The sequence below is a fragment of the Cherax quadricarinatus genome, chromosome 47 (genome assembly GCF_038502225.1).
Source record: "Cherax quadricarinatus isolate ZL_2023a chromosome 47, ASM3850222v1, whole genome shotgun sequence".
In the NCBI taxonomy this organism is placed as follows: domain Eukaryota; kingdom Metazoa; phylum Arthropoda; class Malacostraca; order Decapoda; family Parastacidae; genus Cherax; species Cherax quadricarinatus.
In genome coordinates, this window is record NC_091338.1 from 24,484,033 (window position 1) to 24,498,395 (window position 14,363).

At 43.8% G+C, this 14,363-nt stretch overlaps 1 protein-coding gene across 1 annotated transcript in view; it reads right to left on the minus strand.

Moving 5' to 3' along the window:
* The window catches only part of LOC128696576 (glutamate receptor 4-like), a 74,482-nt gene that overhangs the window by 32,031 nt on the left and 28,088 nt on the right, over positions 1 to 14,363 (minus strand). Inside the window, exons 5-9 of the mRNA XM_053787898.2 lie at positions 9,818 to 9,942; positions 5,159 to 5,275; positions 4,847 to 5,061; positions 3,572 to 3,583; positions 3,065 to 3,193 (exon numbers count right to left, since the gene is read on the minus strand). Of these exons, the coding sequence (XP_053643873.2) occupies positions 3,065 to 3,193; positions 3,572 to 3,583; positions 4,847 to 5,061; positions 5,159 to 5,275; positions 9,818 to 9,942 (598 nt within the window). The remainder of the gene's footprint in view (positions 1 to 3,064; positions 3,194 to 3,571; positions 3,584 to 4,846; positions 5,062 to 5,158; positions 5,276 to 9,817; positions 9,943 to 14,363) is intronic.

Below are 14,363 nucleotides of genomic sequence, written 5' to 3' on the forward strand. Positions count from 1 at the left end.
GCTTCACCACTCTCCTCCTGATAATCTTCTCCATGACTTTGCATACTATACACGTCAGTGACACTGGTCTATAGTTTAGTGCTTCGTTTTTGTCCTCTTTCTTAAAGATGGGGCTCACATTTGCCGTCTTCCATACCTCAGGTAGTTGCCCAGTTTGTAGGGATCTGTTGAAGATTGTTGTTAGTGGCACACACAGTGTCTCTGCTCCCTCTCTAAGGACCCACGGAGAGATATCCGGCCCCACCACCTTTGAGGTATGAAGGTTACTTAGAAACTTCTTCACCTCCTCATCAGTTGTGTGTAATTCCTCCAACACTTGCTGGTATGTGCCTTGTTGGTGTACCCCTCTGTTTTGTCTTTCCAGTGTTCCTTCTGCCTCCACTGTGAATACTTCCTGAAATCTCGTGTTGAGCTCCTCATATTTCTTGGTTGTTTCTTGTGAGTTCCCCAGCTTCTTTCCTCGGCCTGATTACCTGGTCCTTGACTGTTGTCTTCTTCCTGATGTGGCTGTAGAGCAGTTTCGGGTCAGACTTGACTTTGGATTCTATATCGTTTTCGTACTGTCGCTGGGCCCCCCCCCCTTATCTGTGCATACTTGTTTCTGGCTCGTCGACTAATCTCTTTATTTTTCTGGGCCCTTTGCTTTCTGTGCTTTTTCCATTCTCTAGCACACTTAGTTTTTGCCTCCCTATACCTTCGGGTAAACCAAGGGCTCATTCTGGCCTTCCCATTATTTCTGTTACCCTTGTATTTTGTTGTTACATAGTCATCGTTTCGTTTACTGACTTTCCTACCAACTTTCTTTCCCACTGAACCTCTTGCAGGAATGTCCTCATATTAGTGTAGTCCCCCCTTTTATAGTTTGGCTTTTCCATTATGTTACGACTTTGATGTCGTAACTTAAATATAATGTTCCTGGCTCCTAAAGGCTGCTTACACTGCTGTCTAGGGTTTATAAAATTATTCTGAAAACACAGCGAATCTTGGGCCAGCATGTACTCATAATTAAGCATGAGTGCAAATAATTAACGTTGTATAAGAACACAATTCACCTATATAAAAATATATCTATATTAATAGTAACCACCACACTCCAGTTCACATTAGCTCACTAGCACACTCCTACTAATGAGTTAAACAAAATAAATGAACATTTATGAACAGGGAGGCTTCATGACATACACACACCCCTCTTCACTTCTACCTGGTAGACTAATTACCAGCTGGAAAATCACCATACAGTACTCTCGCATAAACAGGCCTCTGCATACTAGAGCCTTACAAATAAACATAAGAGCACCAGAAAATACACTAAAAAACTTACCAAAATTGCCTACTGAGACTACCGCCCAAACATGATGGCTTCACCCCGTCACCACCCATCTCGCACTGAACTAAACACACCTCTCATCTGCTCCTGTCCGGGCCACTGCCTGACTGACAGGAACAAAACGCGTTCACTTACAGGGAATAATACAGGTCCACTTTCCGTATACTATACGGAAAATGACATATGGAGCGTTATTTTATATAAATATTGTTTTTAACAGTACTCTGTAATACCTTACTACTCCTGTTGCCCTCTCCACTTGTAGCTCTATGGTGTATTCAAAGCTCAGAACCACGTGGTCGCTAGCTTCAAGGGGCCTTTCATATGTGATGTCCTCGATGTCTGAGCTACTCAGGGTGAACACAAGGTCCAGTCTTGCTGGTTCATCTTCTCTCTTTCTGGTAGTGTCCTTAACATGAGGTAGTGTCCTTAGCATGAGGTTTTCCGGTACCACATCCCTCATCTTGGCTCTCCATGTTTCAGGACCCCCCATGCGGCTCCAGGTTTTCCCAATCTCCCTGTGGTTGACGTCGCCCATAACCAGTAACTTTGCTCTACTCGAGTGAGCTCTTCTAGCCACCTCAGCCAGTGTGTCCACCATTGCTCTGTTGCACTCATCATATTCCTCTCTCTGCCTCCTGCAGTTCTGTGGTGAGTTATACATCACTGCAATAACTACCTTATGTTCCCCTGACTGAACTGTACCTACTATGTAATCCCTTTCTCCAGTATCGTCCATTCCTTCCATTTCCCGATAACCCTATCGGTTTTTAATGAGCAGTGCGACCCCGCCTTCCCCTCTGCTCCTTCTATCCTTCCTCTGGATCTGATATCCGGTGGAAAGATTGCGTCTGTTATTGTCCCCGTGAGTTTTGTTTCTGTGACTGCTATGATGTCTGGGGACATCTCCTTGATTCTTTAATGCCACTCTTCACATTTAATCGTTATTCCATCCGCGTTCGTGTACCAAACCTTCAACTTCTTTTCTATAACTGTGGTCCGGGGACAATGGTGGGTTTGGGGGAGCAAGTGCTCTGGCCGGAGCCTATAGGGGTTGCTGTGGGGGTGGGGTCTGTGATGTGTGAGGTGGGAGCAGAGGGCCCATTGGGGGTTGAATTGGTGGTGGGGATTGTGGTGAAGGGGTGGTGGGTGGGTGTGTGTGTGTGTGTGTGTGTGTGTGTGTGTGTGTGTGTGTGTGTGTGTGTGTGAGGTAAAGTGTTAATGTTAATATTTTAAAGCACACAATAATATTAATAGCTTAGAAAGTATCGGCTTGTATGGGCTGTTTGAAGGCGATACCGATGCCATAAAAATAGCCGATACCCGCCGATACTTTGGCACTTCCCTATCAAATTCACATGCATATATAATAATGTGTGAATACGTAAACCTACACACATACATATTGTATATACATCATTGAACATTTAACAGAAGCACAACGCAAGACTGTCTTTTGTGTCAATAGTACCTGAGCAACGTATCGGTGAAGTGTTCTTAGAAATAGCTGGAAGGTAAACAATGTGTAACTCTCGCTGTATATACACCGAAAGTTATACATCATTGGATATACACTGTCAATTTTTTATATGTATATTCACCGAGAGTTGTGTAAGTCTAAGCGTATAAATACCGAGTGTTGTATATTATCTGGTGTATATACCCTATAGTGTTTACATGAATACATTTTGTTGTTAATTAAGATTTCTTGCTGTGAGTAACGTCTGGAGTTACCTTGAGAACTTCTCAGGGAAGAGCTGGAGATGAGTGTGGAGGGTGAGGCTGTGATGGGGCGACCAGCTGGCCACTTGCACCACCTGTGTCTCCAAGGGGCTGTACGGCAGGTGTACGTACACACTACACCTGTAGTGACATATCAACAAGGTACGAAATTATTTCAGTCTCACTACTGTGGGTTTAAAAAAAAAAAAGTCTTACACTGTGGTTTGTCGGGACAATTAGTTTAAGTATCAACCATCACTTCATGTAAGAGTGTAATTTGTCTAAAGTTATTTTCTCCATGTATTCATCGGGAGGAAATCATTTGACGTGGGTTTTCATCATTTAGATTCCCGTTCACTGGTGCTGTATGCCATGTGGTATTGGAAAGGTATAAAGAAAAAAAAATACCGTGTGCTGCCATTGGTCAATCTGCAAGCAACAACAGTGACCCCTGACTTTCCAGTTAAAATCAATAATCAGAATGCTTTTGTGTATTTTACCAAAAAGCTTGAACAAAACTTAGGTATATAACTGCTGAAAGTCGTCCAGTTTTCCACTTTTTGCACAGTGTATGAAAAGTAATTTATGCAACATATTAAGTATACCTAAAAGGGAATATTTAAGTGGTTCCCAATTTTTTTTCTTGAACCACATTTTCATTTGTATTTCTTTCATAACAAGAGAAGTATAACCCCTATGGGTTTATCGCTTCCTATGATGAAGACACGATTCTGAATTGCATCAAATTTTAGCTGATGTACGGTATAAGTTACGTAGGTTCAAATTTTGACGGATAATGTGCAATAACTGGAGAATGCATCTTTTGGTCGGCTACAAACTTGTAGTGCTGAAGTGTTTTCCTCAAAGAAAGTTTCCCCTTGATTTTAGGGTGTGCAAAGTCTTATTTGCAAATATTATTAAATTAATTTACTTCTGTAAAATAACTGAAGAATCTCTTTTCTGAACAGTGTTTGATTTTACTGGGTCATGTTAAGTTACTTATACAACGTACTTTTATGTGCCCATAATATCGGTGTCCCCTGAAATTTAACTTAATTACCTACTTAAATTACTTAATTAAATTACTTAATTACCTACTTATGCCTACATATAGGGAAAATTTGGATTGATTTTTGCCTTTGTTGGTCCTAATTTACCTAATGCATTGAAAGAAATCAGGAAAATTAAATAACTAGTGTTGATATACTAAGTGGTGTGTGCCTCATCTGAATGGACTCAGCTCTTCACCACTAATAATTAACTTGATAATGCCTCTTTTGAGCTGCTCCAAACTCAGTGTTAATTGTTTAATTTAGCATTTCGAATTTTGGAAGTAAAAATAAAGTATGACTTCAGTCTTGGATCAAGGCCGGTGTTTTGTCTCAGTATTTTCTAGTATACCATTTTTATTAAAGAAATTTACACAGCGGTTTCCATGTGATAACCTATGAATTCCACTTTTAATTAGTTTCAGATCTTCAACACATTTAACTGTATTTGCACTTGTGCAAATACAGTTAAAGAATTTTATATTGTTTATTTTGATTTTAGTAAGGCTTGTGATAGAGTACCGCACCAGAGACTGTTAAAGAAAGTGGCAGCTCATGGCATTGGGGGAAAAGTGTGGTCATGAATCGAGTCATGGCTCACCAATAGGAAGCAGTGTACAAATACAGTGCACTGCGGCACAGAGTTATGGAATACGGGATACAGTTCTCAGATCCCAGAGCAACAGAAACTAATTTAGTTTCATATAATTCATGGAGAAGAGCTAAGAACCAAGCTGATCATTACGTGGAGGAGGCATCCAGAATGAGCAACATGGCGTTCATCATGGAGAAAGAGGTGTAGAGGTGACAGAGGTCTGATAGAGGTCGGCGAGTGATGGCCAGAAACCGAGTGGACCACAAGAGGAGGCGGCCCTTGAGAGCCCACTTAGCGGAAGCTGCCAGGAAGATGGAGTCATCACTCACCACCATCACCGTCACACACCACGACGTCTGCCGTACCTGTTGACACGGCAAGCAATGTGGTTCTCAATGGCTGTTTTTGTTGTTGTTTGCATCATTGTAACTGACCTGTTTACTATTAATGCAAAAGTCCTACCTGGCGAGCCTGGGCAATCACTCGCGACAGCTTCGCCTCAGTCAGATTGGGGCTATTGCTTCCTGCTTCCACCTCAAACACCGTCAACCCCCAGGACGCTCCCAACCCTTGCAGTTCCTATAATGAAAAAAAAACAACAATTGAAGCAAGTAATAGTACCATCTAATGACAAGAGATATAGTTATGGGGATTTGCTGAAGCCGATCGATACGATCCAATACCTCCCAACAAATTACCAAATTCTGAAGGCGGCTCCAAGACCTGACTTACAGCTGAAAGGAATGAACAATTTAGGGGACAGAATCCCATAATAAAAATGAAATTCTTGATGCAGTTTGCTCACTGCTTGATCCGTGATTGTGACACTACACTGCGTCAATGCAGTCGGTGTCAAGCAGGCGTCCGTTATTCAGCACCAAGTCCTAAAGTACCTAATGCATCTAAGTTCACTATATAGTTTTAAAAGCGTATTGTTAGTGACCTTAGAAGTAACTGGATAAGCGAAGTTGTAATATCTGTAGCTGCTTAGGGTGGACATGATCCATAAAGGAAAATGTATAGCTAGCAAGCACTATTTGATCAAGGATCTCGAAGAACATTTGTTAGAAGATCCGCTTTGTCAGATTAGAGAAATATTAATCAGTATCCGCTTTACGAAGTATTAATTAGTATCCGCTGTAGTAGTGGATAGTCTTCTTAATCACATCAAGAAAGGTTTAAGTGAAAGCGTCGAAAGTCTAAAAAACGAACATCTGAAGCTAGCTACGCCAAACTTGGTAAATATGTTAGGGCCTATAGTTTTTTGCTAGGTAGCGCTGTATGATCCTAGTGGGTTTATCGCTTCTTTTTTATTGCAATAAATTGTTGCTACGTTGTGATTCTTATGACATTTGTCAGTGTCATTTATGACCACAGGCATGATCACATGATTACGGACAGATACCGCCCGAGCATGTCATCTGACTGTTACATGCCAGTGTTACCGCCAGTGTTACACTATTATTGGTACAGATGAGAGGGGTCAAGATAAAAAACTGACCCAAAATCAGAATCTTGATAAGGTAAATAGGATCTTTGAGGTTGATTATTATTCAAAAAAAGCACTAAACACACGAGGGTCATCCTTGGAAGTTAAGTAACATGAGTTAACCCTTGGACCCTTCCTTTCATTCGCACTTTTCCAGTTCAACGCTTCCATCACAGAAAAATCACTTGAAGTAACAGGAACTGATCACACCGGTTCCATTACTTTGTCCAAGACGCCTAACAAAGTACCGATAAGAGGGTTAACGTGCCTTCAAAATTACCATTACTAGGACAATACATCATTAGGCAGCTACAGACATAACAGCGGAATTATTCGTTACCCAGAAGATCTTGTCCGCATGTCATGATCTCCGATAATGGCAGTAACTTTGTAGCTAACCTACAGAAGCTGAATCAGTGTCACATGGCATTGTTTTTCACTAAAATACCCATAGTATGCTCATAGCTAGGATTGATAATGCAAAGTGGAGTGTCACGAAGATATATTATTTAATATACTTAAGTATAGTATACACCTGTCATAGCAAGACAAGAGACCGAATATCCTGCAATTGATTATCTGTGAGTGAAAGTGACCCTTGTTTTACGAGAACTAATGTGTGTCCAAGTGTCAAGAGGTAAGGTGAATACTTCGTCCTCTTCTAGTGATGAGCGACTAGTCAACTGTCTCCTGACGCTAGGCTGTCTCCACACTCAAACGTGGTACAGGTGTTGTAATGTATAGGCTTTTAGACTACATACTCGAAATACTAGGTTACTTAAATTACATCTTTAGCTTCGTTTAACTTTATACTTATGCAAGACACTGAATATTAATTTATTTTCTCTACTGTTAAATTAATCACATTAATAATATCTTTATTTACTACAAGTACAAGGTATACAGTCCTAGCTGACATCACTGACATACTACTATATAGAAAGCCGCTTGTTATGCAGAGCATTTCGGGCAAATTAGGTCAGTTTTGTCCCACGATGCGACCCACACCAGTCGACTAGCTCCAAGGTACCCATTTTGCTGATAAGTGAACATAGACAACCGTTGTAAAGAAACACGCCCAATGTGTCTACCCTCGCTGGGAATCGAACCCAGACACTCGTGTGCAGCGAGAGCTTTAGCCACCAGGCCACGGGGCACGGGCATTGTTACTTGAAAGTTTGCCAAGCCTGCATGCAGGCGAGTATCACATTACATTATCCCCCCCCCCCGCCTTTCTCATAACGTTTTCACACCCCCACCTCACCCCTTCAAACTTACAAATATCGGTAAATCAACTAAACTTTTTGTTTGATTTTCACAATAATATCCCTGAAGTGCTAAGTGTTATATTTATTCAGATAAATAAAACAAAATAATGGTCTTATGTGAGGAAGAGTTAATTATCTCTCAAGTTCACGGAAACAATATTTTAGTGTGGGAGCTGTGCAAAATGACTAGAGTAACTGCTCCAGACTACTAGTATAGTGCTCTTAATTAGAATTTAACTAAAGGGTTATAACTGACCATATTTTTTAAAGGGATGGACCGGTAAGCCAGCGGAAGGCCTCGGTCAGATGACCGAAAGCTCCAACGGCGGGTCATCATCTGACGAAGACCCGCGTTAGGAAACACTTATCCTGTTTCCTGACAAATCTTACCTAGGTATATTGCCCCTTGACAGTGACAGTCCCAGGACGAGATGGCCTTCAGGTAACGTCAGTGAACCCTGTCCAGACAAATATGGTACAATCCAAACATTGAAAGTCTTGAGCAGGGAGTAAGGGGTGATCATTACACGTTCCATAGATAAAATAGTACTGTTGGATATGAATTGTGCCACTGAATCATGGAAGAAGTTTCTCTTTGTACAGTGACCAAGAGGATCACGTCCAAAATGCTGATAATTCCAAGGGAAAGGGGATGGAGAGTAAGTATCCCTTAGGATGGAACGCCATCACATGGGACAGCACCAGGGATACGCCCTACCAAGAGCGGGGGCACACAAGCATGATCGAAATGGAAGCTATTCAGCCAGAAAGAACTATTAGAATCACTGTTGACTTCTCCTGGTCTCCAGTGCTTCTACATGTACTATGCGTTATTTATCGCACCTAGATGAGTTAGGAGACTGGAATCGAGTCAAGTTATGCAAAAGGCTAAAATTCCCTTTAAAAATGGAGGAAAGTGGATCTGTGGGTTTACTGAAGAAAACAGAGGTACCAGTGACATCACTTGTATGCGCCAGTTTAGTGCAGCAAGAGTCAGTTGAAAGTCTCTGATATTTGCCAAAATAAGGTATAACGAGATTATTGACGCAATGTAGTGAGGGTGGAAGCGTCAGGCAGTAGTGGCATCCAGTGTTCAGTGGAGCATAGACAGTAATAGCCAGCATTTGAACTGATATCAAGAGAAGTTGAACGGATATAAAGAGCAGTTGAACGGATATCCAGAGAAGTTGAATGGATATCTAGAGTTCATTCGAGCACGGCAAGCAACAATCAGCAATTGAATGGATATCCAGAGCCAAGTCTAGTCAGTAACTTCCATAGTGCAGCAGCGTAACTCAGAGCGACTGTAAAAGTAGCTGAGTACTCTTTGTCACTGAAACAGTCAACAGAGAGTTCCACACTGGAGTCAACAGTAGCCATCATTCCTCTACAGTATCCTATTCAAAACGAAACACTCAGGGAGTGCTGGTAATATTTCATGTATGGTGGATAGTAGAAATAAGTAATGACCATTGATGTGTAGGTACTATAATAATACCTCAAAGGAAGGGCATTAGTTATAATGTCCCGAAATTTCCCGTGGCAGATAGTGGCCTGATGATCACTGTCTTTCAAGAGGTGCAGTCCACCATAAAAAAATGAGCTAAAACTTATTTGATATTAGCCATGGTATCAAGGGAAAATGTCGGCTAGTCTAGGTCACCTTGGGCTAATTCCTGATTACAGGTCCATAGGAAGACTCCAGTGGATATTACTGAAGCTAACAAATATCCTCAGCATAATCAGAATAATATTTAAGCTACCTAGACCGTTCAGAAGACGTAGAGCAACTCCATCTTTACCCTGAAAACATGAAAGCCAAATATCTAATCTGTATAAGAGAGTAACTTACTTGTGTTGAATATACAAAAGGAATCGTAGAATACATGTGTCATAAGCACACTTTGAGAACAGTGTCAACATTAGAAGTTCATGGCTCTAACATTTTACTATAATAAATATGTTAAAGCAGTGAATCAATAACAACACTGAGACTAGCTGAGGATTCGAACTCGTGTTGTTTTGGTCCGCCTCATGGTGAGCGGAAACCACATGACGCTATAATCCACAGGATCACGCAATTCTACAAGAATCAAGCATAGGTTAGGTTAGGTTAGGTTATGTTAGGTTAGTAGTTAAGGTAATGTTAAAGTAGTGTTCGACACACCGTGAAGGCAGTAGTGGGGACATTGGTGGTTTCTATGAAATGTACCACGACACTGGTGGTAAAGAGGTGTTTACACACCAGAAACAATGGTATTTTGTGTCAGGACGTAGATAGTGGTAATGCTGACACTGGTGGGGAAGGTGTTGCTATCTATGAAGTGTCTTAGGACAGATGACGGCAAAGTAGTTTTGACACACCATGAAAACAGTGGTGGGGGAGGTGCTGCCATCTGTGAGGAGGATGACGGAACATCGAGGCTGCCATGTTCTGGCTGCTACAGACGCCACACTCGCCCCTGCCACCCTCAGCGTCTCCTCCAAACCTAAAAGTAAAAGTAACCTGAAAATTTCATAACTGAAATATTACTGACATCTTTCTAATAATTAAATTTACACGTAACATCTTACATTTTTTATTATAACATTATGTCATATAATTTTGAGGGTAGACATAATGTAATGTGATTTATGTCCTGCAAGATCTGAGAAAGGTATTCCCCGTTAATTCAGGGAAATACAATTTTTATAATAAAATTGGCAAATTATGACTTACCATCTCATTACATAAATTCGAATGAGAAGAATATACGAACGATGAAAATTTCAAGCTGAGCGGTACATTGATGGGTGTATAAACCCATCTGAGTTTTTTCTGTTTTCTTATCAGTCCTGATTCTTATATTATTTAATCTCCATGCGGAAGGGGAGAGGAATCCTTCCCTCACAACCCACAACACAAAATACAGCAGAGATAAATTCTTAACCCACGTACTCATTCACCGAATAACATAATTACATTATGTATAACGAATATTTACAAGATGGTACTTGAAAGCAAGAGATGCAGTGAGAACCATCTTCGAAGGAAGTCTGGCTATTCTGATCCACGAGTTGCAGACATCGTTTCACAGGATTGGTGGGCTTTCTTGTGATTGGCAGATGACCCAGTAATTATTACAGTAGGGCCCCGATTGCTGTACTCTTAATTGTCGGTTCACTGGCTGGGGTATCATACGTCGAATAAACTGTAACGTCCTCTTTGCATGGAGATGACAACGAGGTGATGGTAAAACAGCTTATCGCATGAAGATAACAACTGGGTAATTGGGATGACAGCAGGAAATGGAAGATGACACCATGGTGGTGGAAATGACGGCAGGGTGACGGGGATGACCTCAAAGTTATGGCAGAGTGAAGGAGACGACAGGAGCATGATGGAGGTGACAGGAACATGACGCAGATGACATCTGGGTGAAAGGAGTGACAGAAGTGTAATGGAGATAACAAATGGATGATGGAGATAAAAGTAGAATAAAGTTGACACCAAGTTGATGAAAATGAACGCACCGAGACTGGTATGACAGCAGGTGGAAGATGACAGCTAGGAGATGGAAATGACAGTTGAGTTAGAAAGCAGCAGGATGAGGGAGATGACGGAAGGGTGATATAGATGATAGCAATGTAGGGAGATGACAGGTGACAGAGTTGACAGAAGGGAGAGGAATATCAGGGAGATGACAGCAGGGTGACAAAAATGACAGCATGGAGACTAAGATAACACCAGGGTGACTAAGATGACAGCAGCGTGACTAAAATGGCAGCAGGGTGACTAAGAAGACATTAAGGTGAGGGAGATGACAGTATAGAGAGGGAGTTGAGAATAAAGTGAGGGAAGACAGCTCAACAGTTGAAGGTTCAATTTATGTTGGTTATAAGAGAGAAAAAGACGGGTGTGTAGCTGGATGGGATAGTGAAGGATGGGTAATTAGGTTGATGGAGAAGTGACCAGGGATATACAAGGGTGATGGAGGGGTGACCAGGGTGATGAAGGGGTGACCAGGGAGATGGGGGATGACCAGGGTGATGGAGGGTGACCAGGATGATGGAGGGGTGACCAGAGTGATGGAGGGGTGACCAGGGAGATGGGGATGACCAGGGTGATGGAGGGTGACCAGGATGATGGAGGAGTGACCAAGGTGATGGAGGTGTGACCAGGGTGATGGAGGTGTGACCAAGGTGGTGTGACCAGGGTGATGGAGGTGTGACCAAGGTGGTGTGACCAGGGTGATGGAGGGGTGACCAGGGTGATGGAGGGGCAACCAGGGTGATGTAGGTGTGACCAGGGCGATGGGGGATGATCAGGGTGATAGAGGGTAACCAGGATGATGGAGAAGTGACCAGGGTGATGGATGGGTGACCAGGGTGGTGGATGGGTGACCAATGTAATGAATGAATGACCAGGGTGATGGATGGTGACTGATGTGATGGACGGATGACCAGGGTGATGGACGGGTGACCAGGGTGATGGACGGGTGACCAGGGTGATGGAGGGGTGACAAGGAAAATGGAGGGGTGACCAAGGTGAGGGATGGTGACCGACGTGATGGATGGGTGACCAGGGTGATGGATGGGTTAAAAGGGTGATGGATGGATGACCTAGCTAATGGATGAGGGACCAGGGTAATGGATGGTGACCAGAGTGATGGATGGTAACTGATGTGATGGACGGGTGACCAGGGTGATGGAAGGCTGACCAGGGTGATGGATGGGTGAACAGGGTGATGGGTGACCAATGTAGTGAATGGGGGACCAGGGTGATGGATGAATGACCAGGGTATGGATGGTGACCGATGTAGTGGATGGGGGACCAGGGTAATGGATGGGGGACCAGGGTGATGTATGGTGATGGATGTGATGGATAAGTGACCAGGGTGATGGATGGGTGACCAGGGTAATGGATAGGGGTCCAACGTGATGGATGGTGACCGGTGTGATGGATGGGTGACAAGGGTAGTGGATGGGCGATCAGAATGAGAGATGGGTGACCAGGGTAATGGTTATGTGACCAGGGTGATGAATGGGTGACCAAGGTAATGGATGAGGGACCAGGATGATGGATGGTGACCAGGGAAATAGATGAATCACCAGGGTGATGGATGGATAACCAGGGTGATTGATGAATGACGAGGGTGATGGATGGATGACCAATGTAATGGATGGGGGTCCAGGTTGATGGATGGGGGTCCAGGGTGATGGATGGTGACCAGTGTGATGGATTGGTGACCAATGTAATGGATGGGGGTCCAGGGTGATGGATGGTGGTCTAGGGTGAAGGATGGCGACAGGTGTGATGGATTGGTGACCAGGGTAATGGATGAAGGTCCAAGGTGACGGATGGACGTCAAGGTGTTGGATGGTAACTGGTGTGATGAATGGGTGACCAGGGTGATGGATGGGGGTGCAGGGTGAAGGATGGTGACCGGTGTGATGGATGAGTGAACAGGGTAATGGATGGGTAATCAGGGTGATGGATGAATGACTAGGGTGATGGATGGGTGACCAGGGTGATGGATGAGTGACAAAGGTAATGGATGGTGGATCATGGTAATGGATGGTGACCAGGGTGATGGATGAATGACCAGGGTGATGGATGAATGACCAGGGTGATAGATGAATGACCAGGGTGATGGAAGAATGACCAGGGTGATGGATGGATGACCAGGGTGATGGATGGATGACCCAGGTGATGGATGGATGACCTGGATAATAGATGAATGACGAGGGTGATGGATGAATGACCCAGGTGATGGATTGATGACCTGGGTAATGGATGGATAACCTGGTGACGGATGGTGACCGATGTGATGGATGGGTGACCAGGGTAATGGATTTGTGACCAGGGTGATGGATGGGTGAGCAGGGTGATGAATGGGTGGCCAGGGTGATGAATGGGTGACCAGGGTGATGAATGGGTGACCAGGGTGATGGATGGGTGACCAGGGTGATGGATGGGTGACCAGGGTGATGGATGGATGACCAGGGTGATGGATGGGTGACCAGGGTGATGAACCGGTGATGAAGGTGATGGTAATAGTCAGGTGTGGTGGCAGCCAAGTCTGGTCTAGTCAGATGTGGTCGCATCTAGAAGTGGTCATTGTCAGGTGTGGTATCAATCAGAAGTGGTCGTAGTAACGTTTAGTCATAGTCAGGAGTGGTTATAGTCAGGTTTAGTCACAATCAGGTATAGTCATAGCCAGATTTATACATAGTTAGGTTTAGTCATAATCAGGGTTAGTCATAATCAGGACCTAACAGTCACATAGTTAAGGGCAAGTCAGGGATGTGAAGCCACAACTTGACCACTCTGAGCAGTGGTTGTCTTGGTAGGTGTAAACACAACGACCTTGATACACTCGATCCTAACTCCCCAGCGAAATTCTCACCCTGGATTGGTGACCAGGGTAATGGATGGGTGACCAGGGTGATGGATGGACGACTATATGAATGGATGGATAACCAGGGTGATGGATTGTGACTGGTGTGATGGATGGGTGGCGAGGGTGATGGATGGATGACTAGGGTAATGGATGGGGGTCCAGGGTGATGGATAGTGAATGGTGTGATGGATGGGTGGCCAGGGTGATGGATGGGTGACCAGGGTGATAAATCAATAACCCGGCTACTGGACGGATGACCAGGGTGATGGATGGGTGACCATTGTAATGGATGGGGGAAAAGGGGAATGGATGTTGACCAGGGGGATGGATGAATGACCAGGGTGATGGATGGTGAACCGATGTGATGGATGGGTGACCAGGGTAATGGATGGGTGACCAGGGTAATGGATGGGTGACCAGGGTGATGGATGGGTGACCAGGGTAATGGATGGATGTCCCGGGTGACGGATGGATGACCAGGGTGATGGATGGTGACCGATGTGATGGATGGGTGAAGAGGGTAATAG